General features: G+C 35.8%; 1 protein-coding gene across 2 annotated transcripts; it reads right to left on the bottom strand.

Annotated features, from left to right (window-relative positions):
- Positions 1–14: 14 nt before the first annotated feature.
- eya (eya transcriptional coactivator and phosphatase 2) lies at positions 15–27,802 on the bottom strand. 2 transcript variants are annotated; one of them, XM_068295481.1, is made up of 5 exons: positions 27,321–27,802; positions 6,207–6,253; positions 1,448–3,307; positions 939–1,183; positions 15–873 (listed from the first exon to the last, which is right to left on the bottom strand). In XM_068295481.1, the coding sequence occupies exons 1-5, from the start codon at positions 27,372–27,374 to the stop codon at positions 692–694; spliced, it is 2,388 nt and encodes a 795-aa protein (XP_068151582.1). In that variant the 5' UTR covers positions 27,375–27,802; the 3' UTR covers positions 15–691. The 2 variants fall into 2 exon arrangements, with proteins under 2 accessions (XP_068151582.1, XP_068151581.1); XM_068295480.1 differs by lacking the exon at positions 27,321–27,802 and adding an exon at positions 11,414–11,694.

The raw sequence follows: 27,802 nt of genomic DNA, 5'->3' as shown, positions 1-27,802 counted from the left end.
CGTTGTTGTGGTGATTTTTGCTTGTTGGTTGTTTATTGTTGTTATATTAATTGGTTTTTATATTTTAAATATAATTAAATATACATATGCAGCTAAATAATAGTTATTTAAAATTTGAATACTACAATATTATGTTTCTTCCTTTCCATTTGCATTTAAACTAAAGGTTTTTAAACTAAACTTTATGTTATTATTCACTTATTTGTTTTGTCTCTGTGTGTGTGTGTGTGTATAATTCTTGTTTTATTTTGTTCATTGTTATTGTTTAACTAATCTAAAGGTGCTATAAACGTTCAAGTAAATAATTATACAATGAATTGTTTGCTTTTGTTTCTTATGTTTTGTTTTCAACAATATTCGTGCACAATATTGTTAATGATCTTAATGATTTGAATTAACATTTAAAAACTATATAATACAATAAAGTCTTGGCATTAAAAATTATGTATATATTTAAAAGTTTTTGTTTTTAATAATAATATTAAATGTTTAAACAAAATAATTAAATTATTTTGCGCTGGTTTACAGTTTTGTTATACCACTTTCATACCTCTCGTAATGTAAATTAAAAAAAATAGAATAAATTAAAAAAACATTTCTTTTTTTTTTGCTGTTTGTACTCAAAACTGCTTCGACTTTTACAAATTCTGATTCCGACTCCAAAGCGGATTCCACTGCTCGATTTGGCCTTTCATAAGAAACCCATATCGAGGGCAGTATATAGGGCTCTTATATCGCTATGGGAAGAGATGCGCCAAAAAGGGAAGTTCATGGCCTTTGCCGCTGATTCCTCTTCGGCACCATCGCCAATCACTACATAGGTGCTTTTGCGTCCAAAACGCGTCACAATTCGCTCATAGCAAGTCTCTTGACCTAGGGTACGAAAAGAAGGTACTTGTTTAGGTTTTATCCCAATCATTCGGATTGTATATATTTACCTATTTTATGGGCACTGTAGATATTCTCAATATTGAATATACTGCCCAAACCAAATAGCATTACTTTGGCCAAAGCCGGTGCCAATTGCGTTGAGGTGACCAGCACATTGACGCAATTTTCACGTTGAGTTATCATGCTGAGACACTTGAGCGCCAAAGTGGCCCAATTATCGGTAGCCACCTCGATTTCTGAGCGGATTTGTAGCCAAGTTTCACGTTTTCCGGGACCCAAAAGTGTGCCAACACTGCAAAATTTATAAAAATATAACGAGTTCATTAGAAAATTGATTAAAATTTGTGTTTTAGAATAATCGAGATTGCTAAATTTATCGAAAAAATATCGAATATTACAAATCGTTTGATTAATTACAAAAATTTGTAATATTTTATTTTAAAATTTGTTATTTAGTCCAACAAAATTTCTATATTTATGGCATAAATATCGATTTAAAGAAATCGTAGCCATTTATCGATTAATTTTTAAAGTTTACTTAATAAATCATACTCACTTTCCCCTATAGCTGTTATAGATATCCTTGATTTTGCGATAACGAAATGCCAATTTGCGCATCCAGTCGACTCCACCACGTACTCCAGTGGGCAGACAGAGATTTGGCGGTGCTCCTGGCGGTGTGCCTGTATGAAAACCATCTGTGGCAAAGTTATATGCACTCAAGTCCTGACCATTGTCATCGGAGCTAACATCGTCGATATGCACTTGATCGCATTCCTCGATTTCGTTGAAAAAGAAATGCGTATCGGCCATATTGAAGACCATTTCCTCCATGCGAAATGCAATGGTCATCAGTGTGCTGTGATCTTTGGTATAACGATTGGCATAACTACCCGATAGCAGGGTATGGAATATAATGAGGGTCTCGTCGAGATCCCAGACAAAGACACGTTCAGGCGGCTTAACAGCCTCACTGTTGCCCGTATCAGACGCGGTACTCCGTGTGGGACTTGGCTGTTGATGGCGCCGACCACGAGCTCGACCAGTTTTGCCAGTAGGCGTGGTTTTGGCATTTGCGGACGAGGTGGTCGTATTGGTAGACGATGAACCACCGCTGGAATTGAGCGTGGCCGAGGAGACAGTGCCAGCCGAGTTGCCGCCCAATCCAGGAATCACTCCCGGTTGGTTTGGTGAGATCGGCATGGGGGAGTGCGGCGATTGATTCGCCTGATTGACGGGCGTTGTTGAATGCGTATCCGTTGGGCTCTCCGACAGGTTCGAGGAGGCAGCCACACCATGGAAACCACCATGTCCCCCATGACTATGACTGGCACTCGAACTGGGCGAGCTGACGGCATACGGCGAATAATTGGCGGGATTATAATAATTGCCATACTGTTCATTGTAATAACCACTGTAGTCCTGTTGCCCGAAATTCTGATAGCCCGCATAGGGATTGCTATAGAGTTGGCTGTTATTATTGCTGGAGCTGGCATAGGTGGGTGTCAGATAGGCCGCAGCTGCTGCCGCCGAGCCTGGCTCCATTTTGGCCTGCCGGGCAGCCGCCGCTGCATACGGCGTCCCATAGCCGGAATAGAAAGGAGGCGGTGTATACTGTTGCATGCTGTTGTAGTAGTAATAGTCATGTTTCCCATCATAGACAGCGGCAGCGGCTGCAGCCACCGCCGAGGAGGCCACAGCTGATGTGGCACTATCCAGCGGATTGGCGGCACTGCAGCCATAAAGATTCGCTCCGCTCGCCACACTGACTGCCGAGGATACCACGCCGCTGACGCCGCCATTGTCCAACGATGAATGGCCTTGGCCGGGACTACGAGATTCGGATTTCACAGGTGCCGTTGTTGATGCTGTTGCTGTGCTGCCCACTCCAACACCCACATCGTGGGTCCAATGGGACAAGCTGCCGACAGCCTCCTCACCGGGAGTTCCTCCGCTACCACTGGCCTGTTGATATGTGGAGAAACTACTGCCCGAGGATTGAGCAAAACTCGTGACGGATGCATTTAAACTGCAGCTGCTGGGCTGAGTTTGATTTGTGGTATTGTTGCTGTTGTTGTTGTTGTTACTGCTGCTGCTGCTACTGCTGGTTCCAGTTGTGGCATAATGTCCGCTCAGTGAGGCCAGCGAACTGATGGTTGGTTGCAAGGGTTGACTTTGTGGTGGTAATCCCAAAGGACTACATTGTCCTGGCAGGCCAACGCCAACTCCAACTCCAACGCCAACACCCACGCCCATGCCCATGCCCAAGCTGCCGGCACCGGCGCTACTTGGTCCATTGCTGGCCAACACGGCGAGGCTGGGATGTGTTTGCTGTTGTTGTTGTTGTTGAGCTTGCTGCTGTTGCTGCTGTTGTTGTTGCTGGTGTTGCTGTTGTTGCTGTGGTAAGTTGCAGAGGCTGTAAAGAAAGGAAAATTTGAGAGATGATTTGAGAAAAGGTCACAACATGGAGTAAAAACAAGGAAAAGGATTCAAATAGAATCAAATAGAACAAGTAACTTTAAGTTTAAATCTAACAATATTCTACTTTAAATTTAGGACACTCTAATTTGCTCCTTCGTCCAAAAGAAGTTTACACTCCAATCTAAAAAATCTGAAAGGAACTTTCATTCATTCATTAATCTAAAAATAAAAACCAAATATTGCCACCGAAATACAACAAAAAATTTTCTTTCAATGCGGAAATAGAAAAAAATTTATATTCAACGTTTTTATGTTGCCGTTAGACCAACAAAGGATTAAATTACCAAACTCTCTATCCCCTGGGGATAGAAAACTACAAAAAATATAAACATAATTTTATTTTATTTTGTTTTTGTTTTTTTTGATTTTCTCTGATTTATGAGATTTTTCCATTCAAAGACATTTGCTAGTTCTTTTGTTTTCCATTTTTCTTTTTATTTGGTCTTAAAAATTAGTCTACTTAATTTGTTTCTACTTAAAAAATAATAATAATAATAATGGGCAGAGAAAGACAGAGAGAGAGAGAGAAATGTTTGTCACCAACAAACAACATTTGCTGCACACATGGTCAAACCGGAGGATGGTGTCCCGGGATTGTTCCGCACATGCCCAAAACCAAAAAAACGAAGAAAAAAAAGAGTCTCTCAAGTGGCCCCCGACAAAAAGGCCTTCTTTTAAAACAATTTCCTACAAGTGTAGGACAGCAAAGTGTTGGAGAGGGGGGGAAGGGAGAACATAGAAAAAAAAATATTTATAACACTTGACAAGATTTAGAGAGCTCTTCTGGCTACGTCTCTGCTCGGGTCTCTGGGACAAACACACACACGCACACCACACACCCAGTCACACACTTGACTTGACTCTTGACTTGATGGCAATGCCGAACGATGGCAATCGACGATCAACGACAACGTGCCGTTAATTTTATGGGTGTTTAAAGATTATTGGAAATTATTTTATGAGTTTGCCTAACGAGCCAGGCATTTTTAAAGGCCGACTTAATGGGATGACTATTTCCCTAGGGTTTGTGCTTTCATTTTCGAATTTCTTTTTATTTTTTTCTTGTTTTTCGTTGTTATTTTTTAGGATTTTTAAGTGGACAACTTGGATTAGGATACTTTGAATATTGGGAGAGATCTTGACGTACAAGTTTTATAGTAAAAATGACTTAAAGTAGTCGTAAATTTTTAAAATAATAAATGTATCCTGAAGACGTTATTCGAATTTATCGGTATACAAAATTTCATAAAAATCGGTTGGTAAATAGTTGAGTTACAAAGCGACAAATCTGAAGTTTTGGCCGACAGGTGCACTAATAGAAGGGAGTTGGATGGGCGAGAAGAAAAAGAAGTAGTTAGAAGTAGTTATTCCTGGTGTAGGGTACACCACAGTCGGTGCATTACCGTAAGTTGATTATTATATTGTAAATAATAAGCAAAGAAAGGAAAGTTGGCAAAAATCATTTAACTAACATTACAACTTGTTTCCTTTTAAAATAATTACATTTTCACCAGATAAAAAGACAAAGACTATTATGTGGCTTTAGTTGTGTGTCAGGGACGGATTCAAGGGGTTAACCAGGGCTTTTTCATATAAAAAATAGTTTAGACTATAACCAATCTTATTTCTGTTTGTTCATGCAGAAAATTAAGAAAATGTCAATTTGCCATAAAGGAGTCTAGATCCTTTGATGTTCAGTGCCTTGATCAGGGTGTAGGGTGTGGAGAAATCACTTTCACTTTCGTTTTCCATATGAAAATCAGTTTAGGAATTGACACACTTCTCACTTGTGTGTCGAAGCAACTTGAGAGCAATTTGTTATAGTTTCTTTTCACACTCTTGATGTGCTATCCCCGCTCTCATTTTCCAGCTCTGACCAACAACAAGTGTAAAGAAGATGAAAATATGAGGAAAATATATATTTTTGTCTTTTGTCAATTGGTTTCAATTGAAAAGCGGAGACAATATTTTGCATGTGTCCTACACACACACACACACTCACATATGGAAACACATGCCCTGAAAAGATGAAAAAATTCAAAGAATTTTATACACGCTTCATCAGCTGCAACACATAAAAGAGCAAGGCAAAAGAAAAGAAAAGGAAAAGGAAAAGTGTCGAAGCACTTAACACTTGCCTTAAAGCCGCTTAGGGGCGGTCCTGGAATTCCTGTTACGGCTTTGGCTCTTTTAAATCTTCCTGGCCCCCATCCACCCATTCAGACATTGAGTCTGTGGAGACTTCATTAAAAGACTTTCATTAAAACTCTCATTGGTCGCCAAGAGACGAGCAAGAAAACTCACTCAAAAGTGAATCAAACTTCTTTCTTTTTTTTCCCCATTTGGAGCGACAGTTTTTCCAACAGCGCACGCGTCGTTTTTCATAATGTCATCTAAGATAAATGTCTCCCCCCTTAACAACAAAAAAATAGAAGAAATTTTGGGTGTCAAATTCCTTAGGAAATTGGGCACTTAATTTAAATTTACCTTCCTATTTAAAATTATGAAAAATTATGACAAATAAGGAAAGACTAACAAAAGCAAAGAAAAAAGGGGAATAGGACAAAGTTGGACTTTTAAATTAATCGATTTTTGCCAGAGAATTGAAAAACAATTTTTGTGGTGGAAGAATATAGCTTCTGATTTTCCATTTTCCTTTTCAAATCAAGGTCTAATGATTGTCTTATCCCTTTTGTGATAGATCTGATTTAGTACAAACTTTAAGGAACACCTTGATGGAATACCCAACCAAAGTTTTGTTTGTTTTTGAAAATGGACACTTAATATATAGTAGATTGAATTCGTTTCCGGTTTTATTTTGTTTTTTAACTTACCGATTGCGTTCATGTGTATCCGTATGCTCTGTCTTGGGACGTTTAACCTGGCAATGGAATAAAAAAAAATACACAAAAGATAAAAATGATTTATAAATGAAAAGTAAATATGAATTTGAAAACAATTTGATTATATAAAGTGTAGGAAATTTGTTGTTGTTTTTCTTTTTTTCTGCCAGCTTTGACAGTATTTTGTTTATAAACAATTTGCCTTGGTCCCATCAATATGGCAAACACCTCAGCACGAAATAAAATGCCCACCAAAGCATTTTAATTATTTGCAAAATATTATTTGGGTTATGACAGAAGACAGAAACAGCACATTTTACATAATTTAAGACATTAAGCTTAAGCCAGCAAAATGTGCGTGGGAAAATGTTTTATTGTATTGCAATTGTCTTCGGCGCCATTTCACAGAAGAGGCCCCGAAACGAAGCCAAGAAAGAAAGAGGCATGAAAAGGAAACAAAGATAGGTGCTTGAGGTGCGTTTGGGTAGAATGAGGTAAGGTGAGGATATTAGCCATGTGACAAATGGACAACAAATTGCTGATGATTCTGGGGCAGGGGGCCGAAACAGCAGGTGGTCTAAAAATTGATAATTTAAGTGAATCGAAAAGAATCAGGACAGCCAACGAGAGTGAGCCATGAAACACCAGATTCTGGAGTGTAAGATTATTGTTTTGAGTTCATTCAATTAAAAGATTTGCGAAGTCATATGGAATTTTGAAGAAAAAGTAACCAACTATTTATAATATGAAAACTAAGTTAGACTCTAAAACATCTAGGAAGTGCACCAACTATGTATGTCCGTTTAAATATAGGATACTAAGTTGAGATTTGTGACTCTTTTTTGCTATAGTTTTAAATTCTTTCGATCCTTACCAAGAACTTAGTTGATTTTGTTCCAATTAGGCATTTAAATAACTGTCTAAAATTATATGATAGTTGTCTAGGAGAATACACAAAGGAAAAACTTTGTCGCTTGTAATTCTCAAGTAGTTTAAACATTTGCCTATTGGTATAATTTCATTGTTAATGCTTTATTTAAAGTGCTCAATTCGTGATCTTTAACCCGCCTATCCCTAAGGGGTTTATAACGTTTGATAAACTAAAGAATCACTTCCTAAATATCCTAAATTTTATGTGATAATCAGATTATTTTTCTGAATTTTAATAGACTCTCATAAAAAGATTGCCCCTTTTGAAGGGATTATTATTATTAATTTTGTTCACCTGACCACAAATTGGTTACACAAACAACTCATAATCGGATTAAAGAGAAAAGTTAAGGCTCTAGTTTATTGTTAATTAATAAGCCAACAAAATGATGTTTAAAGAAGATCTTCACAAAAAGAAATTCAGAATTGATGAGAATCCTTTTATTCCACTTTAATCTTAATTGAGGGATTTGATTTGAGTTGAAGTAACGTTCGAATGATGTTGAGATAATGAAGACATAACTTTTATTAGACAAGTCTGTCAGTGTCTGTCAATTTTATATGTTTGTCTTTTAAATTTCCCAAAAAAAACAACAACTCAATAAGTTTTGGTTCTAAAAGCTAATTTAATGAACCTAAACAATAATAGAGAGAGGAAGATATTTTATGGCAAAGTTTTACTTGCCCAAAAATGAGGAGTGAAGTGAAAGAGAGAGAGAGAGAGAGAGTGGAGTGAAACTGGTTGGAACGCAACGATCACGAACGTGGTCAATGAATGGAGACGACTTTAGGGCAGTAAATCCTCAGTTCGAAGTTTTAGTGAGAAATATTAATAGAGCATAAATTACGATGTGTTCTTTCTTTTTCCACGCAGACAGCCTTTCTCTCTCTTTTTTCCCTCATCATCTATCTCTGTTTCTCTCTTTCTCTCCGAGTGTGTGGCTGGGTGTTTGTTTTTTTAACTCTTTCTCATTCTTGCTCGAGGTTTATGACAATTTAAAGAGCTTGTGTTTTGAACGTCTCTGGACATTAATCACATTTTAATTAAGTTTAAGCCGTAATCGTAAAAATTAACACGCCATAATTCAACTGCGACAATACGCGCTGCATGTAATTTATGGAGAGGAGTCGAATTGGGTAGGCCATCTAACTGGTGGCGGGGGAGGCAGGGACTTAAGTTCGAGTGCACTCTGATCGGGGAGTCGGGGGTCAAGTCAAAATATTGATTATGGTCTTGTCGATTGACACTTGGCGATTGTCTCTCCACGTAATTAACGTGGCAAAGTGTTAAAGGTGCCTTCCATAGGCAAGATCAAGATGAAGGAGATGCTGGCAGGGAGTCGGCAAAGGAGTAGGGATCAGGACGGAGGAGGGGGAGGGGGAGATCCAACATAAGCAGCCAACCCAAGCAAGAAACAAATTTTTGTTGTTTATTTCGATTTTTATCAGTAAAGAAAAAGAAAAATAAACACATGGGGGATGGATGGAGGGGCTAAGGGCAGGGTTTAAGGCTGAGGTTTTTGCTGAGGGTTAATAAAAAATTTGTCGCCGTATTCTTGGCTCTTTTTGTTGTTATTGTTGCTGTCTTTTGTCTGTTTGCCTTTGTGTGTTTTAATCTTCTTCTCAAGCCAAGCAGCAACAGCAGCAGCAGCAGCATCAGAAGAGACAAAAAAGATTACGATCACAGGAATTTTCGTTAAAAGATGCTTGGAAACAGGTCTTTATATATCTATCTACCTTCTCTTTCTAACCACATTACACTATCTCGCTCCCACTCTCTGTATTAGTCTCTCGGTTAATTCTTGTCCGTTGTCTGTGTTAATGTTTACGTTGTCAGCTTGTGCCATAAATTAGTTTAGTAAAAGGTTGCGTTGCATTTGGAGATTTAAGTTAAAGTTTATATACAGACATCCATAAGTATATATGTATGCACGTTGATATATATGTATATATATGTATATGCAGGGACGGATTTCTTAGTCCTGGACCCCACATAACGTTCGCCCAACAGATTCCTGTCACTTTAATGTGGCTACTTTTCTACATTGTTCAATATAAAGGAGTCGTTCTATTTGGACATCTGTCTTAAGGTGCCTGACAAATTGAGAGAATTATATATAAATCATAATGTGGAAGTATGTGAATACTTTGTTGTTGAGGTAGGCGGACAGTTTCATTGACAACTTTTTTAGAAAGTTTAGCTTAGTTAGTAACAGAGCTAAACAAGACTCAGTTTGCTACTTCGACTTGGCTTTGGAGTTCAATTAAATTTCTAATATCTTTAAATAATAAAAACTTTAATAAAAAAATGAAAACTTTGAGTCACCCTTTAAGACGGTTTTAAACTTCTATGTAAATAACAAGGCTTTGAAATATTAGCTTCTTTAAAATTTCAGAAGCTATGGCCAAGTTCGACGAGAAGACAATTGGACTTGTCATAAGATGTTGTTATAATTTCTTGTTTTTGATTCAAACATGTCATATGTATAAGTACTTTCACGGATAATTTAAATGATTCTTCTATTTAAGTTCAAAATGATTAGTATTCGAAGTGAGCCATCTTTCACTATTAGGGACTTGGGTCCCTATGCTAATGCGAAAATCAATGGCTCTTTAGTGACCTCTAATGCAAGGTCCCTCAGCTATAACTAACTCAATCTAAGACTGTAAAAGAAAAGAACATTAATCGTATTGGAGGATTATGCCCACTCAATTAGCCTGAATCCGTCCCTGCAAATAAACATTCAAATGTGGGTATTCCTTTTCTGCATTCGACAAATGATTCGAACAGTTGCCGTGCAACACGCAATGCTCAAATCTCCCAGGGTTTTTTTTTTCTTCTGCTTTTTAAAAAGGCTACCGTTGAAATTTCTGCGCGTGTTTGGCGACGACAAATTTGCCGCCAAAATATACAGAAAAAAATTTAATGAAAAAAAAAACAGAGTAAAATAAAGAAATATGCAAAAGATGATGGACATTTCGTGCGTGTGGTCAACTGAAGCCGCTCAAAAATACATTTTTTTTCTGTTGTTGCCTTAAATTCCCTCACCTGGCTGGACTGAGCCTTTTTTTGCATTTTACCCCCTATCTTTTCTCTCTCTCTGGTGTGGAGCCTTCTTTTGTCTTTGACTTTGGTTTTTAGATTTATCTGGCTTCCGTTTAATTTGCATAAATTCCGCATGGCACTTCCTTCTTTTTGCATATCAATTGACAGTTATCAGACCTTATCAATTCATTTTAGTTTTCAAATATTTGTAGAATGTAGAACAAAATTCAATTTGTTATTATTATATTTAACTTTTCATGAAAATGCAAAGTGGGTTGATCTAATCTATTGACATTTTATAAATATCTTTAGATTTTATAGTTTTTTTTTTCAATCTTTTGATGATTGAAACATATCCTTCTAAGAGCCGAATACTATTTGATATCTACCAATTGATATATAGTAAATAGAATTTAATACTTTTCATTTTTTTATATTTTAATAAAACGAAACTAAAGATATCATCATATATTTTGATGTATTTATGTACCTACATATGTATCTAAATACACTTTATATAATATACATTTTTGGCATCGTTGATGTTTACAATTGATTTGAATTTAAATATTTATTCCAAACAGTCTACAAAATTCCAGATCAACTTGATAATTCAAATGATATTCAACGCAAAATGATTAATCGATCTGGCTAAGCTATAAAATATATTTATACCGGAATCTATAGAATATAAATAAATTTTAATTAAAGATTTACTGTTGATTGTTTTTCTTGTATTTTGATTTCTAAAATAGTTTTAAACTATTGGAATCTAACGACATCGACTTTGCATTAGATATTACCATATGAATTTAGAGTTAATGTTGGAACTCGGTTGAGAATTTATTTGGAAACAAGTCGGATTTAAAGAAATCTCAGCTTCTATAGTGTATTATGATCCAGGTAATTAGATAGCAAGTCTTTTCGCTTGTAAAATATATTTTCAATTTATGTCCCTTAACTAGTTAAAAACCACTTTTCATCAGGCTATTTACTAGTTTTGTTAAGACGAAGCCCCACACAAATTAACCACTGAACCACCGACGGTAAAGCCACAAACTCAAAGACACTTCCTTCTGTGTCGCACAAACCACTGACTGCTTTCTTCCCCTCCTCTTCCGCCTACTTGTCATGTCAACCTCAACACTTTTAAAGCTTCACTAAATCTATACACAATACATACGTAGTTTGTATGTAGTTAGTAGTTGACTATGGAATTTACCTTTGGTTCGATCATCTTATCAATTAATCCGCAACGTGGTGCTGCATAGTTATATGGCATAAGGGTTACCATTTTAATGTGTTAGACTCTTTGATTCTTATAGAAGTTGTGGAAATTATTAAAGCATTAATGCTGTACACTATAGACACACACATACACACTCGAATACACCCACTGGCACACACACGAAACTATTATGGAAAATTGGCAATTTTTGGTTTGTTTTTGTTTTTTGAAGAGAACGAGTATCATCAACCGATTGACGTAGCGTCCGCTTTGAGTGTCTCGAATCAACTGAACCATCTGTCCCCGTACGAGGCCATATCGGGTATTCGGCTGAGACTCGTCTATGCATTTGAGTGTAAATCTCGGCATTGGGTGGTGGTATACAGGCCCGGACTGGCAACCGGGCAACCGGGCCTGGTGGTATATGAAGAAAAGTCACTCACAAAACGAGTTTCCAGTGTGTGAGTGTGAGTGGATTCTCAAATGGCATGACACTACCCACTTTCTGTTGTGTCTGCTGTGTGTGTGTGTGTGTAGCAGCAATGGTGAACTGAAGCCCCGCCCTCTTGTGGGCCAAAAACAAACAAATATTCGAGGGTGGGTCTCAATTTTAGGTGTGGGTTCGAGTCCGGGTACGGGTAAGGGTCTTGAGTATAAATTGTTTTCTATGCATTATGCGGGCGCGTTTCATTGTCAATCAAAAAATGTTTCGCCGCTGGCTAAAAAGCCATTATGAATTTTTTCGTGTATCAAAATTTATGCACATAAATTAATTAACAAATTTTTGGAAATTGAAATTAATAAACTAATAATATTTTCAAATAGAAACCGACAGCGAAAAATTTTATACACATCATAAAATTCCGAAAAAAACAAGGTAATTCAAAACTTTTGCATTACAATTAAGGAGGTCCACACAGTATTATGAATGTTGTATGTATGTATGCACATACATATATACATATACATATACATATGTAAGACGACCACTCGAAGTGTGCCTATAAGTATGGGATCGAATGGTTTATGGTATCAAATGGTCCGGCAAGTGCCATAAACAAATTGGCGTCTAATCAAAGCCAGAGAGGGACAGAATGTGTGTGTGTGTGTGTGTGTGTGTATGAGACACACACAGTGAAAGGGAGCCCCAAGCGAATAAAAGAAAAGTAAAGCGAAATGTGATGCACTTTCGCTACCAAATAGGGGAATCATAAACAAGATGGTTGAAAAGATAACAATTAATAGAAACTGATAAGATATATGCAAAGACTGAATCACGGGAATCTTATGTCACCCACAAATATTTAATCAATCTGTCTGACTCAAGAGGACAGATCTAGCTTAAATAGTTGAATTATTCATTTAATACTTTGATTATATACTTTTAGCTTAAATAGATTTCAATGGTTACAAATAAGTGTGGCGTTTTTTGAGGAATTTCTAGAATAAGGATAAATACTGCCTAATTGGGGAATCATCAATTCCGTTTTCAAAAGAATCTAATTTCAGATCTTAACTATAAAATGATTATTTAACTTGTAAGAAACATGTAGGTAATTATATACTTCTAGCCGGTTCAAAATAAACAACTTAAGTACAACGATTATTTGAAGATTCATTTTCTATATTTCCATCTTTGAACAAATGCGGCTTGGAAATCTAATCGAATCCGATGACTGAAAGTGATATAAATATTGATTACAGAATGATGATTCAAGTGTGTGGAAAATTTATTTATTTATTACTTCACTAAAGACATTCATGTCCTAGACCTCAGTCTATAAAGAAAAATCGGCAATATCTTTAGTGCCCAAGCCACATTTTTGTTAGATCCGGCCCTGTATAGAAATAAATACATATCAATTTGAATCATAATAAAATCAACGAATACAATGACAAATTGACTAACTTTTAAAGACTTTGATAACAAAAGAAATACATAAATCAATTATGAAAACGATTTTTTAACTGCTTTTCATGACTTACATACTAGAAAAAGTTTGAAAATTGAATTAATTTCACTTAGGTTTTATATATGGGCAATTATTTTAAATATATAAATATTTCTTAAGCCTTTTGTTTATTGGCTTGAATGCAAAGAGCCTAAAATCAATCCTTATAATTTTCATATAATCATAATAAGAAGTTGTATAAAATAAAACGTAAAAGGTGAGGTTGTTATGGACTTTGCTTATTATATTTTTAATCTTCCAAAAACTTTGACTTATGACATATAACTTTATATATTTTACAAAATTTCTCACAAAAATTGGTTTTGATTTAGTTTTTTCAATGAAATTTTGTGTTAAACATTGATTTGTCAGTAAATCCAATCTGCATTGGATTTTAGCATGTTATGATGTTAGGATATTTAAATTTTATTTAACTTTATATGAAATGTTATTATCAAACCATATCTGAATGAAATGGATCATCCAACAAAATATATAAACCCTTTCCTTTTGGTATGTAGTTCTTTAAAGTCGATTCTTCAGATATCTGTTTGTTTTGCAGTTCCACATTCCATAGCCAAAGCCAGAAAGGAAGAAGACCCTCTCGTAGGAATATAATTTGATCACAATTGTACAAATTGTTCAGTTGCTTGCCTCAACATATTTTGTAATGTAAAATCCTACAAATCATATCATATATGAAAATCTATGCATAATGATTATGTTATGTGTTTTGTTTTTGCCTATTCCAGCTCCTTCATTTGTCCGTTGTGGTTAAAGCAATTTGTGAATGAATCTCATGGCTCAGCGCTTTTTGTTCCTACGATTTTTGTTGGTTTTTTTTTTTTTGGTTTTGTTGTTGTTGTTGGTATGTGCAAGTTGAATTGCATAGAAAAATGCCTCAGAACTTTGGCATTTGCTGACACAGAATGCAACAGTGATATACCAATCAGCGAAATATTGAAAAGGTTGACCCAATTCGAGGCCGACTCACACTGTGAAATTCGTGTGTGAGTCTTCTGTCTGGACAGGATGACGCATCTGTGAACTCTGTGACCGTAAAGAAGAAAAAGAAAACCAAGTGTTAAGCTTACACGACAGCCAATGACAACGGACAAGTTAGACTGGCAAAATGAAATCCTTATCTAGATTACGACAAATATAATGGATACGAATCCTAGACTCAGATCAAGTTGTAAAAATGCCATAGCTATGTATGCTGTGGGCAGCCTGAGGAGAGCAGCTCTCCTCAGGTGTACCAAAAAACACAGAACAGAAAAAACAAGTAAAGAGCAAAAAAAATGGCGCCCGATTTGCCCCTTCAACGAGACGTTTGTAAAATTAATACACCACCGGGGAGGTCCAGGCCGATCAAAACCGAACGTAAATCTTAAACACTTTCGAGGTGCCTCTTGAAGCAACCTCTACCAACTCTCGATACCGCAGCCATTCCCCATGCCAATGCCGATGCCGATGCCCATGCCAATGCCCATGGGTCTTTTGTGTGCGGCAATGCGGCAACGTTGCAGTCGCACGATCAGCACGTTCAGTGGAGTGGAGTGGAGCAGAGACAGCATCTCCGGCAACCGGTCCACTAACAAATGTGCAAGACTCAGCAACATGCCAAAAGCAAAAAAAAAAACAGACTAATACATACATATACATATATATATGTATATAATCTGCAAATGCAGCAAATTGTGCGCAGATTTGTTTACAGAAGAGACTCTCCTCCGCAGCCTTCTTCTCCTCTGGTTGGGTCTGCTGCGGCTGCTGTTGCTCCTTACTGATCGCCGTAGATATAATTGACGACATGTTGTCTCACGATCGTGCTAAAGCGATTAAGGCACCAAATTTAATGCGCCCCCCAAACCAGATGGAACAACCTAACATTGTTACTGACATAGTGTATATACCCTATTAACCATATGCCATTTCATATCTAAATCTGGTCATTCAACTTGATGACAAAAATACTATAAGCTAAGTGACCGATTAATACTTAAACAACTTCTATATAATTTTAGGATTTTACATTAGATTAGATTACATTAGAAAGCCATTGAGCTCTAAATTCATAAAAAATTTTTGTCCTTAAGGCGGCTGCGGGACTTAAATGTATCGGAATTAAGATAAGTAAGATATTTGTAGGTCATATTTCCACAACAAAAGTTTGCCTCAACCTTCAAAAATCTAAACATTTTGTTTCAACAATACAATATTGATTGTTAATTGTTGCTAATGTTAATTGAAACCTATTTAGGAACTTTCAAATTTCATATTTTTGAAACTATTCTTAAAAGGACATTGTTAATTCTAATCACAGTGAAATACCATAAATTCCTTATCACTTTTTAAGTACAACAATTGAAATTATTAAATTGAAATGAATAATAAATTGGATATACTTATCTATTTGAGCTTAACTACGATCAATATACCGATCTATATTATCTTTTGAGTAGTCTAAGCTTCTGACTTTCTTTCAAAACCTAATCAACTCGAATCAATCAAGGGTATGACAAGTTCTTAAGTCTTTAAGCTTCCTTTTCTTTGAGTGGGTCATGAAGTTTACTTTCACAGTAGACTTGAATTGATTGTTTAATTGTTGAGTCAAAATACATATGTACATATAGGAATACATATTTAAACTCGTATCAATTGAATTGAATTACATTATGGCAAATTCTTTGTTTTGTCAATTGTATGAATTTATGTTTCTTTCTCTTAGGAATTCCAAACGTGGTGAGTCAATGTTTATATCAATTGTTTATATGTAACTCCATACATTTGATTATGTCTAACGTAAATGTAGACTCAGAATCAGTTAACTGGCAGTTAGGTTCAACTAACATAAACAAAAATATGGTTTACATTTGACTGGGAGACGATAATGTTGATGGAAGCCACGTCAAAATGATGACATTTAGACGGTTTTATCTATCATTTTAAGTACTTGGGTAAGTCGATTTTTAATTGGCTAAATTTAATACAGGAATACAGAGCTAAGACGGTATTTGTGTTAAAGCTGGTCAAAACTAAATTTGTGATTGATTTTAGCTACTTTCGAATGGTTAAACACAGGTAAGTACTAAGTACTGATACAATGCTGTTCATTTGAATAGGCCACCTGTAATTTGTATTCTATTTCAAGTCAATTTTGCTATAGACTGTGTTTTGTTCTCAAAATTTACATAAAAGTCAATATTATAAACCATAAACTGCATAAAATAGTAAATACTTTTTAAATATGATGCCAAACTCGAGAATTTAGTCAAAGGACAAATGTCAAATACTATATAATACAACTTGTTTAAATAATGTGGAATTTTTGAATAATTGGATGTTGGAAATAGTTGGCAAAATATAAAGTTAATTACAATAAGGTAGTTCTAAATTATTCAAGTTGATTCCCATCCCAAATCTTTAAAAATGTTTGCCCTAGCCTAGCCTAGTTTACTTTGGCTGGACAAACTTCAATTAGAAATTACAACTCTTTAATTTTCATTTACCCCTCTTGGGAATAATGTGTCTAAAATAATTGTAGTTTACAAACTGGTAGAAAACTTGATTGTCCACCAATTCGTCTTCAAAGAATAAGGGTTGATTGTTTGAACAAAGGAAAGGGTTAAGACGCACACACCTGAGTTAGAGCTAACAAAAGGGTTAACAAACCTTATCGGAGTTTTTGCCTGCTGGCAATCAAACTTTTTTAATTAACACACAATGAATCCTAGAAAATCGCATAGATTTTTACGTTTTTGGGTGTAAATCAGGCCAAAAATATGAGGTAAAAATCATGATCAGTGAACCTTAACCAAGACATCTTGAGAACAAGGTCAGCATTGTTGTTTTAATTAGAAGACAATAGCTGTCAATAGCTTAACCTTAAGTCACAGGCGACAGGGCGGAAGGGCAACAGGACGAGGGATGGCCGAGAATTGGCAGCTGTGACAAAAAATACAAAATCTTATCGCACATTCAATCTTAATGACTACTTAAATCAACATGAGGGCCATCGAAGTCAGCAACAACCCCCCCTTAAAAGCTATGACACTCTTACTCAACCCTCGCCCCAAGCTCAAGTGCAAAGGCACTTTGGAATGACTTTAATTTAAGCCCTAGGGTGCCATTTATATATAAAAACCTCAACATTAATAAGTGTTAATAATTGTGTTTGTGTGTGACACGCCCCCCCCCCACTATATAGAATATAGAAACGAGAAGGAAAAACCGCCCCCAAAAACAAATGCATACAACTGGTCTACAATTTCACAACGCTTTCCACAGAGAAGAAAGTGAGACCGGGAGGCACGGCACAGCAGCATCAGGGACAGGGAACTCAGCGAACTGAAACCGAGTTAGAAAGTCCATCCAGACGAGCGTAACATGGATACGGCTATAGGATTACCACCCTCCATTCCACCTTTTCTACAGCATCCTTGCCTTCCCCCTTTGGCTTCCCATGGGGCGGTGTACGATAAAAATGATTTGCAGTTGTGGTTGTTGTTGTTGTTGCTGTTGTTGCTGTTGTTATGCTGGTTCACAAATTCACAAATTCAATTTGTCAGCTGGAAAATTCATATGAAAACATATGCTGCATACTTGAGGGCGCATTTTTGATTAGAGCTCACTGGGGCGTGACTATTTAATTTTGACACGCGCTAGACAAGAGCATATAATTAAATTAATTAGAGAGTGAGACACACACAGGACTCGGCTGATGATGGCGATGAGCTTCGTTCCCACAGGTAACCTGTGTAACCAAACTCAAATCTACCCGCCGCTCTTCACCCGCTCTTGCACTCCACCTCCATCTGCACTTCATCTTACAGCATTTTCAAAGTAGATTTTTGATGTTCATTCCCAGTGACAGGCGACACACTTTGCAAAAAGTTTGCTGAGCGGGTGGATACAGAGACCGCCGCGTTGTTACGGGGAACCCATGAAGCCATGAAGACTTAATGAAATTCCTGACCAATGTTTGTTTTTTGCTTAGGTCACCATAGCAATGCCAACTTCCCCCAACCATTTGGTCTATTTGCTTCTCCATTTGAATGGTGGCGGCACGTGCCTGAAAGGCAAAACAAAAACACACACAGACACAGGTTCCGCATTAAATTTTTCTCTAGAATGAAAGCATAAACGAAGCATGATCTTGCTGAGAGTATTGAGAGTCTACCCTGGTGGTCATCCACATCATCAGAATCATTGGCCACATAAGCAACAGCCCAGCAGAAGCAGCAGCATTAACATCATCAAGTGCTTTTTATATGAAATGCAATTTCTGGCTTGGTTTATTTTTGTTCTACACAAAGGCGAAACAGTCCCAGTCTTTGTTATCAATACCCTGCAGTATTAGAGTAAACGGGTGTATAAGCAGGAAAGAAGTTCTTCATATCAATGAATAGGAAAGGAACCCCCATACGAATTCAAAATGTCATATTCTTGGCTCTCAATTTGATGAACCCGCCTAATAAAGGGTATTGCATAGTTCCACATAAGTCTCTACTTTTAGTTGTTGTTTCGTTTCTAGTCTTTTAAAAAATATTTAACGACTTTCAATCTTTGCATCGAACCTAAACACAGTAGTTTTTGTTTTTAAACATTTTTTTTTGTTTTTTTTTATGACTTACAATAAAATTTTGAACACTAAACTTTGCCTAAAGTGTCAGAAACTCGGTAGGAGTTAAGTTTATGATTTTTAATGATTTATGAACGATTTAAAAGATTCGGACATAAGTACTTGCTCATAAATATTCTCTATATATTGGTATAACAGCTGAATCAACTGTTGAATGAAAAACGTTTGAATTTCAAAGGAAAGCAATTGGACACTTTTTGCCTATTAATATCAACTTTTCTTATTGATTTCTAGGAAATAAGTTTATAACTTTTACTTGCACTTAATTGCAACGTCACTTTAAGTAGGCTAATTCATTCAACTTGTTTGGACAGCTCGATTTGTTATTTATGTTTACTCAGTGTAAGAGAATTAACTGTTGGCTAAAATTTTCCATTTAAATTTTCTGTTGATATTATTATTATTATAAGTATAGGATATATAACTATATTTTACAAGCACTATCAACTTAGGCCTTCGACTTAGACGAAAACTACATCCATACACTAGCCTGGGATTCGAACCCGGTTCCTCGTTGTCAATTTTCTGTATTTCAAATGTAATGATCAACAAATTTTAGTCATAGGTTAGTTTGTTGATTGTCTATTTAAACAATCTTTCAGATATAATTGGACATTTTTCCATTAGTACCAAAAGTGAGATTGAATTTATAATTTATTGGCTTGAGGCCAATTGACTTTATCGTAATATCTTCTTTATATATTTGAAATATTTCCCCATTTCCCATCTTTATATGATAAGATCTTAGAATTCCTACAGAAATATATAGACATGGTCCATTTCCCATCTTTATATGACAAGATCTTACGATTCATCCAGAAATGTATAGACATGGTTCAATCGGTACAGTCTAATTTGATCCATTACATGATTTTTATATCCTTTTAACAAAAATCATAAACAATATATCTTTTAAAGTCTTTGTTCTTATTGAATGTTGGACTCAAAGGTTAAATGTTAACTTAAGATGAGATTTGATTATAGTTTGTTTAGACCATGATTTTAAATGTTTGAACAGGGCCCAATATTTCAGAAATAAAGTTAAAACACTTGCGTGTAATTGGGCTTAAGAAAATGCTGAAACTTATTCTAGAATAGGGACTCAAATCTTTGCCTGGATTTGCCTTTTTTTGTTTATAACAATTGATAAAATAGAGATCTTTTTGATTGCAATGTTCATAAAAATAAATTTTCTTTGTTTTTTGCTTTAATTGTTCTCTTTGCTTTGCTAGGAAAAAAACTGTGCCAACTGTTGTAATACTTTAACATGGAGCAATTCAATACTCAACTGCAGACTATCAATTACCAACCCATGTATGTATGTGTGTGTGTGTGTGTGTCAGATCAGTTTCCATCCATCCACATATAGACCTTGGCCACAATTTAACTTCTGCAATGGTTTGTGTTCTTCTTCATACATATGAATATGATTGCGAAATGGGGAAATGGCTAATAAATTGTTGATTATTTCCGTTAGAACGAAGAATCAAGAACTCGAAATGATGACAAAAATTGAGATACACTTCCATTTGGCCATGTACGAACCAACTGTTGATGGTAGCAACATTTCAAGTTTATGCCAAACAGGTGCAATTATTTGGATGATTGTTTTTGCTGCTCTCCTCGGCTTTTCCAGTGATTTGCACTCCTAGTTACAGAATTTTCCCCCCCACTCTCGAAATGAATATCGAATTACATTTTACTACCTCTCACCAATCAATGAATGGCAGAGAAAATGTGAATGATTTGTTGTTGGCATTTTGGCTGCCAATTGTCCAACGGCTGCTGCACTTTTTCTCATGGAACGAACACAAAAAAGGAAAAACAAAAATGTGCAACGCGAGAAATTTGATATTTTTTTTTTTTTTCGCTGCCGGAAAATTGCTCTAGGGTCCGACTAGGCAGCAAGGCAAAAGGCAGACACATTTTATTTCGTTGTAAAAATTATGAAAAAATTTAAGGAAGAAAAATGATGGCAAGTCAAGAGAGAGAGAGAGAAAACTGTCACGATTGCTAACAAGCAGGCATCTAGGAATCCCAAGTCAAAGGTCGCACAAATTTGTCTCGTAGAACGAACTTTACGAGCCGCTTAATTGGTATAGGGTAAGGATAGAAAGAGTCACCGAAGAGGGGGGGTAACGAGGCAGCTGGCTGTCTCTAACTTTGACTGACAACAGCCACACACCTAAGTAAACTCATATAGCCGCATAGATGTCGAAAGGATGGATGAAATCTTGATCATCGTTTAGTCCAAGGCAACCAAAACTGTCTGCCACTTGATTGAACCGGAAATGAGGAGCAAAAGTTTTGTTTTCACATGCTGTGGCCCAACACTTGACCCCCGACCCCGCCTGCCGGTTGTCGGCTGTCGAACTGGGAATCAAACGAGCCGATTTCCAAGCCCTCAAAAACAAAAGGGGGGAAAACAATTTCAAAATGTTTTACATTCAATTCGTTTTGTTTTTTCCACGAACGGAGTAGAATCGGTAAGGAGCATCTTCTACACTTACCAAAAACTGTCAAATAATTATGACAAGTTCATTTCGTCGCACTTTCGCTCATTTGTTTAGTTCACAGTTTTTAACGAGAATTTTTAAGATGCAAACGAGCGGCAAGACCAGGAACAATTGTGGCATGAGGGGCTGGCATATGGCAAGGGGGGGTAGGGGAATGACACCAATTATCGGGGCGTTGTAAAAATGCCTACGCTTTTGATGTGACAGAAGATGCGTGTCCGTGTCATATAGTGAATGCATTTCATGGATATATGTATCTACATACACCAAATGGCATAGGCGGGGCACACATATAAATAAATACTTACAAAGTTGTGAAAACTACAAAAAAAATTACAATCTATGTCTGTCTATTTAAAAGACTTTTACACTATTTGGTAATGGATTAACTTTTGGAAATAAAAAATGCAATTTAAAGTTCACTTCATAGGTGAAAATTGTCATAGAAAGTCTCTTTCAAAAGTTATTCGAAATAAACATTCAATAATCTACTATTTTTTACTTTTTAATTTATAGTAATTAGTTCCTAAGATCCTTTTAATTACTAAATTGTATTTGGTTTAACATAAATACATCTTAACATTTGCATAATTAAAAATATTTCTTGTCATCTTCATCTATTTCATCACCGATCGCTGGACTGAAGACTTCTCAGAAATCAACTTTAATCATTTTCTTAAATCATATATTTTAATACCTGTATATTATTTGAGCTTGAGACTCATTTAGTTATTATTATCTATGAAGTTAGTTGAAAGGTTTTATCAAGATTTGGACTTCAATTTTGCTTCTAAACTCAACTATCATCTATAAATATTGAGACTAGATTCTTTTAAGTTGTCACTATCCATCCTTATGATGTAAATTCTTTCATTGAACACATACTAAGAATAAATTTAACAAATATAATAAATTATTGTCAATTATATAGTCAACTCATCAGCAAATCCTTGAAGATTACACACAAGTTTTTCCCCTTAAACTTAAAATTAACTTCTTAACTGATTTTCCTGTTTTATGGCCACCTTTTTAGCTGATATCAAACCTTTTGTCTCTTTTTTTTGGGGTCTCTCAGAAAATTCTATACCTTATACATATTATACGTAAAGGATCAAAATATTATTGATTGTTAACTAAAAAGTTGTTTCCATTTCGTCCTTACGCTCTTTAATTCTTGAATGAAATTCTTAATTTTTCAAATTTTCTTGTAACACTCACAATTTTATGTAATTATTTACTAAAATCAGTTTAGCATGTGAAAAGTTATTAGTTTAAAGTTTCCTTTTGAGATTGAACAAAAATTTCTTTCACCTATAAGCTGACTCATTTTAGCCATGTCAAAGTTTTTGTTAGACAATTGTTTATTGACAATCCGCTTTTAATGATTACTCAATTTACCCAACTTAACTAAAAATAGACTTTTTACTCTAAACTATCTATAGATTTGGCCGAAACATCAGCTCAAAATATACTGTCGAAATTGACAATTGATTGCGTGCAGACCGTAGAGTCTCGAGACTATTTTTGGCACAATGCTATTAAATTTAGACATGGAATGAGTCATGGAAGACAACTACAAAGACATGAGAGTGGAAATCCTTACAAATATTTGCAGTCATTAGAGGGAATTAGGCGTCAAATCCAGGGAAAACAAGTAAAAGGACAAGCAACGAGCAGAAGGAAGAGGGCATTGAAAAGGCAGGTTGCTCTAATTTTTTTGTTCCTCTCTCTCTGGTTCGTCAGGCGACATAAAACAGGATAAAAGGGGCTTAGCAACGAGACAACGAGCCAAATGTCGCCAGTTGAACAATTTGAGGGGATTATATCAAACAAAGAAGCGTACTAGCTCGGTCTCAAGGTGATGTCCTGCCATCATTTCACTCTGCCTTCAAGCAAATGTAATCCAAGTACTCGAAAATTCAAACATATGCAAATTTATGGCATGAATATTGTGGTTTCTAATCGGAATGACGTCAAATGAAATTGAATACGTTAAAAGCTAAGTTTTCCAGGCTGCGATTTTTTAACGGAAAATTGAAAAACTTACAAATTAAAAAGTCGTCTCTAGTCAAATAAGATCGATAACTTAAAAAAGTCCATTTCACATTTTCGTGTCTATAGACTGAGCACTTTTTGTTTGTTTATTTACCCCATTCGAGCATTGATCGTTTTATTGCTACTGCTCTTTTGATATAAACAATTTGTTGTCTGTGTCTTGTTATAAACAAACAAGTTCATCTGAAGTCGAAGAATATGTCACAGTGACAGGAACAGGTAGGCAGAGGATGGATGGCTGAATGGTTGAATGATCTTCAATCTCTGTTTTTTTCTCATTTTCATTTCCATTTCCATTTCGACAACTTCCTGTGTGTATGTGTGCCACGCCCAGGTACTTTAAGCCGAGAGGACAAAACAAAAAGCGGATTAAATGTAGGAAGATTATGTTGTAAAACTGTCGCAGGATATTAGAGCGCAAATGGAGCAGGATACGGAAGAACAAGAGAGATAGATAGTTAGATAGAGACCGTGGAAAAGAGAGAATTTGGTTTAATTGCCCACATTTAAATGCTGTCTAGGGCGTGGCTGTAATGAAGCAGGGATCCAAAAAAAAAACAAAACCACCAAAACGAATATTTCTGTGTGTGTGTTTGTGTGTGTTTTGTTTTATTTCACTTCCAAAAAAACAACAACAAACCCGCAGAATAAATGTACTGTGGGCTAGCAACCCACGCCCTTAAAACAAACCCAAGGGGGGGCAACAACCCTGCCCCTTGCCAGGATACATTTTTTATTTGTATGCAGCCCTGGATGTCTGTGCCCTGCTCTATGCCCCCCGGCTCCCTGTTCCCTTGTCCCTGCATTGTTTGTTGTTATAATGGCGAAATGAGCAAATGCCTGGCATCTGTGTGCGGCGTTGTCCTTTTGTACACTTTCTGCCTGCTCCTTTTTTTCTCTCTCTTTTCATTTTGGACGACTCAAATTTCAATGAAATTATCCTGACGGCATTTGTTCATATCTCTCACTCACTCTCTCTCTCTCTCTTTTGCTCTGACCCTGTCTCTCTCTCTGTGTGTGTGTGTGTGTGTGTGTTGAACAATGCTTGAATAAAAATTTTTCGCTGAAATTATTTGCTAATGGCTTCAGTACAACTACAATTCATCCTCGTACACATTTGCATTTATAAGATTTATAGACAGCAAACAAAATGGCGTTGCTTCTATTATGTGATGTGCTTCGCTTGGCTTTTACCGTTATCGATGGCAGCCATTTTGTTTGGGCTCCCAGCCCCCACCCTGCTCAAAAACCTTTCCCCATTGCAGCAATCACCCAAAAAAAAAACGTCAAAAGAAGAAAAAAAGTTTGTTTGCCCTGGCAACAACTTCGCCAAATTGCTTTGCTCAGAAAAACAAAAATGAACTCAAACTCAACTCAAGTTACGAGCTGGAGTAGGGAGTGGGAGTTGGTGTGGGAGTGGCAGTGGCAGTGGGCCATTTCGTGGTGGGTGTGCATTTTGGGGGAGCAATACCAACAGACATAATGAGCAACTGGCTACCAAGGCAACCAATGGCAATCAATAGAATATACAAGAATCTAGTTAAAAAAGCCTAGAGCCTTTGGCGCTAGTCCTTTATTTTTTTTATTTTTTTCCAATTCAAAGAAAGAAAAGTTTTCTTGACTAACAACTTTTCAATGTTTTGTTAAGGATTGCAAAATGATGTTCAAATGTTGCAACGATTGTGTCGAATGTCTTCTGTTTGTTATGTTAACGCTTTTGCCTCATTGTTATGAGGTTGTTATCAGACTAGACTCGAAAAGGGTCAATTACATAGGTCCTTAACTTTTCTGTTGATGCAATACGAGTGTCATAAGCCTGAAGATATCAACTTCCAAAGGTTAAATTATCTACATTTGCTGGAGGTAGTTTATGATATCATTCTAATCAAAGCCACGTTCTGAACAAAACTAAATTGGGCCAACAACACTGTTTAATAAGCGACTAGGGAAGACTTCTTCTACACGAGACTTTAGTTAGTCCTAAGCCTTAACTTTCTGTTATTAATATGACTTACATTTCGAAGTTTTCCCTAAACTGAGTGAACATTCTTTGTAAACAAATAACTAAACTTTCAAAACGCAAAGAAAAACCAACATTTCGGGACTAAATATTATATATACAAATGATGACTTGAGTTTCCTACTTTAGTAAGTAAATTTTATGGTGGGATAGATTAGGATATTTTCTGAATGTTAATCAATCTTATAGATTCTACTTAGAATGTACTTAAACATTAGAGTTAACAATCCTATTCTAAAACATTTAAAAATTTGACTACTAGTCTCTATATATTACATATTCGTAATGTCTTTTGTTTTATAAAAAAGTTTAGTATTTTTACAAGACAAAACATCTTTTGAGTTGACAATGAAATTCGACTTTGTCAAATCTTGATATCCTTCTGTATCCTGCCAAATTGTGAATGTATAGAAGAGCATAAGAACCCCGCACTCACACACAGAACCAGCCATAGTTAAAATAGCTGTCAATCAATTCAAAAGATTTGAGATCCTCTTCTTGACCTAGTGCCTTCCACCTTTTCAGCATTCTTTTACTCTTGAATTCCTTGTGGTTTTATTTCTGGTCAAATGATTCCCATTTCGATGTAGATCATCGATATTGTATATCCTTTTGTGCGTTTTTAAGCTGAAAATTCCCTTTTGACTACTGGCTTTCCTTTTGTGTAGGAAGAGCATTTAAAGGATCAAGGCTGAAGTAGAAATGCGCAGTAGCATTTTTGATTTCTTACAGTTCACTGTACAGTAAGCAAAAGTACTCGGCTATCTAATGGCAATCTTGTTTTGCATTAAAGGATTGTAATTACAAAAGAATTGATGTGGAAAACATCTTGGTTTTAGGTAGCGACTTTATGGAGTCAGGTTTATTAAGGATGAGATGCGAGTAGAGTGTGTTGGTTATGCAATATTTGGGTGGTCCACATAATCGATAGGGCAAGCAGATTTGGAAGAATTGGACTAAAAGTTGTAAATAAAAATGGATACTTCTTAGTTGAAAGTAAGAAATATTGTTGATCTGGCAAGAACAGGTAACAAATCTGGTCTATTATAGTGTCGACCTTTATGCAAATCGGTCTAATGAATATGTCTCATGATAAATCACTTCATTTTTTTGGGAACTAGATAGATGCAATACAAATGGATATTTCCTGAAAGTTCTTTAGGAAAATGCCTACATATGGGGTTTTGGATTATCCAATATCGAAATATATACACTATATTCTTTTAAAGAACCGAATATTGCAACTATTAAAGAAGAAAATGTATCCAATTAAACAAATATGTTCAACGGAATGCTATTAGGTTCAAAAAATCAATCAAATTTGATTGATACAATAATATTTTAAACAATTTTGTTTACTGTCTGTGGAACATATTTGAATAAAACTGGTCAAACTTAGAACCGATCGGTAGAACTATTTCTAAGATCATGAAATTTGTAGTAATACGCATAATATACTTATATGATTTTAAAAATATGTATTTCTAAATTCAAACCGAAAAACTTTTTGCTGAAATTTCAAGTGTGTCTGAATCTTTGATAGTTTCTGAAACTAAAGGAAACTGTGACCAGATATTGAAGAACAAAGTACATGATCTTATCGGACGAATTGCAATAGTCTTTCGATTTGAATTATCCACTTAGTTTTGAGGCCATTTCTAAGAGAATATGCCAAAATAGTAATTCAGGTACAGTCTCAATCATTGCAACTTACTTTGTAGTAATCCAGTGTTGAAAAGTTTTGATAGCAGGGCACATTATACAACATATTCCACAAAAGAAGAGCTTGCTAATGGAGCTTATTCAGATTCTTATATATGTATGCAAATGTATCTGTATCACAAACATTGCAAAAATTTTAGGAATTGAATTAATTTATAAATTTTTTCTTTCTTTTAATTCACCGCACAAATTTAAATATACATTTTATTGCCTCTCCTTCTCCCACTCTCTCTCACTCTTGCGCTTGTTGTGTGTGTGTAATTTGTCACAATTTGTAGGTCACAATTATTTGCGTTAACTGAGCAGTTCCGTTATGCAAATTAATTTGTGCTAAATTAAATTTTTATGATGTGAAGTTCCACTTAATTTTGTTGTTATTATTGTTATTATTCTTTTTTTTTTTGCAAACCGACGGCTTTTGCGAGCTTTCAGTAATTTACTGTTGTCCGCCCTCGCAATGAATGTCACATAAAA

Source organism: Drosophila tropicalis, unplaced genomic scaffold (genome assembly GCF_018151085.1).
Source record: "Drosophila tropicalis isolate 14030-0801.00 unplaced genomic scaffold, ASM1815108v1 contig_845, whole genome shotgun sequence".
Taxonomy (NCBI): Eukaryota; Metazoa; Arthropoda; class Insecta; order Diptera; family Drosophilidae; genus Drosophila; species Drosophila tropicalis.
The sequence above is the reverse complement of the archived record's forward strand: the minus strand, read 5'-3'. Positions and strand labels throughout refer to the sequence as shown.

Coding starts and splice junctions, on each gene's coding strand:
- eya (XM_068295480.1), bottom strand. CDS start 11,485: ATGGTAACCCTTATGCCATATAACTATGCAGCACCACGTTGCGGATTA. Junction 3,308..6,206: donor GATACACATGAACGCAATCG/GTAAGTTAAAAA, acceptor CTTTCTTTACAG/CCTCTGCAACTTACCACAGC. Junction 874..938: donor CTACAGTGCCCATAAAATAG/GTAAATATATAC, acceptor TTCGTACCCTAG/GTCAAGAGACTTGCTATGAG.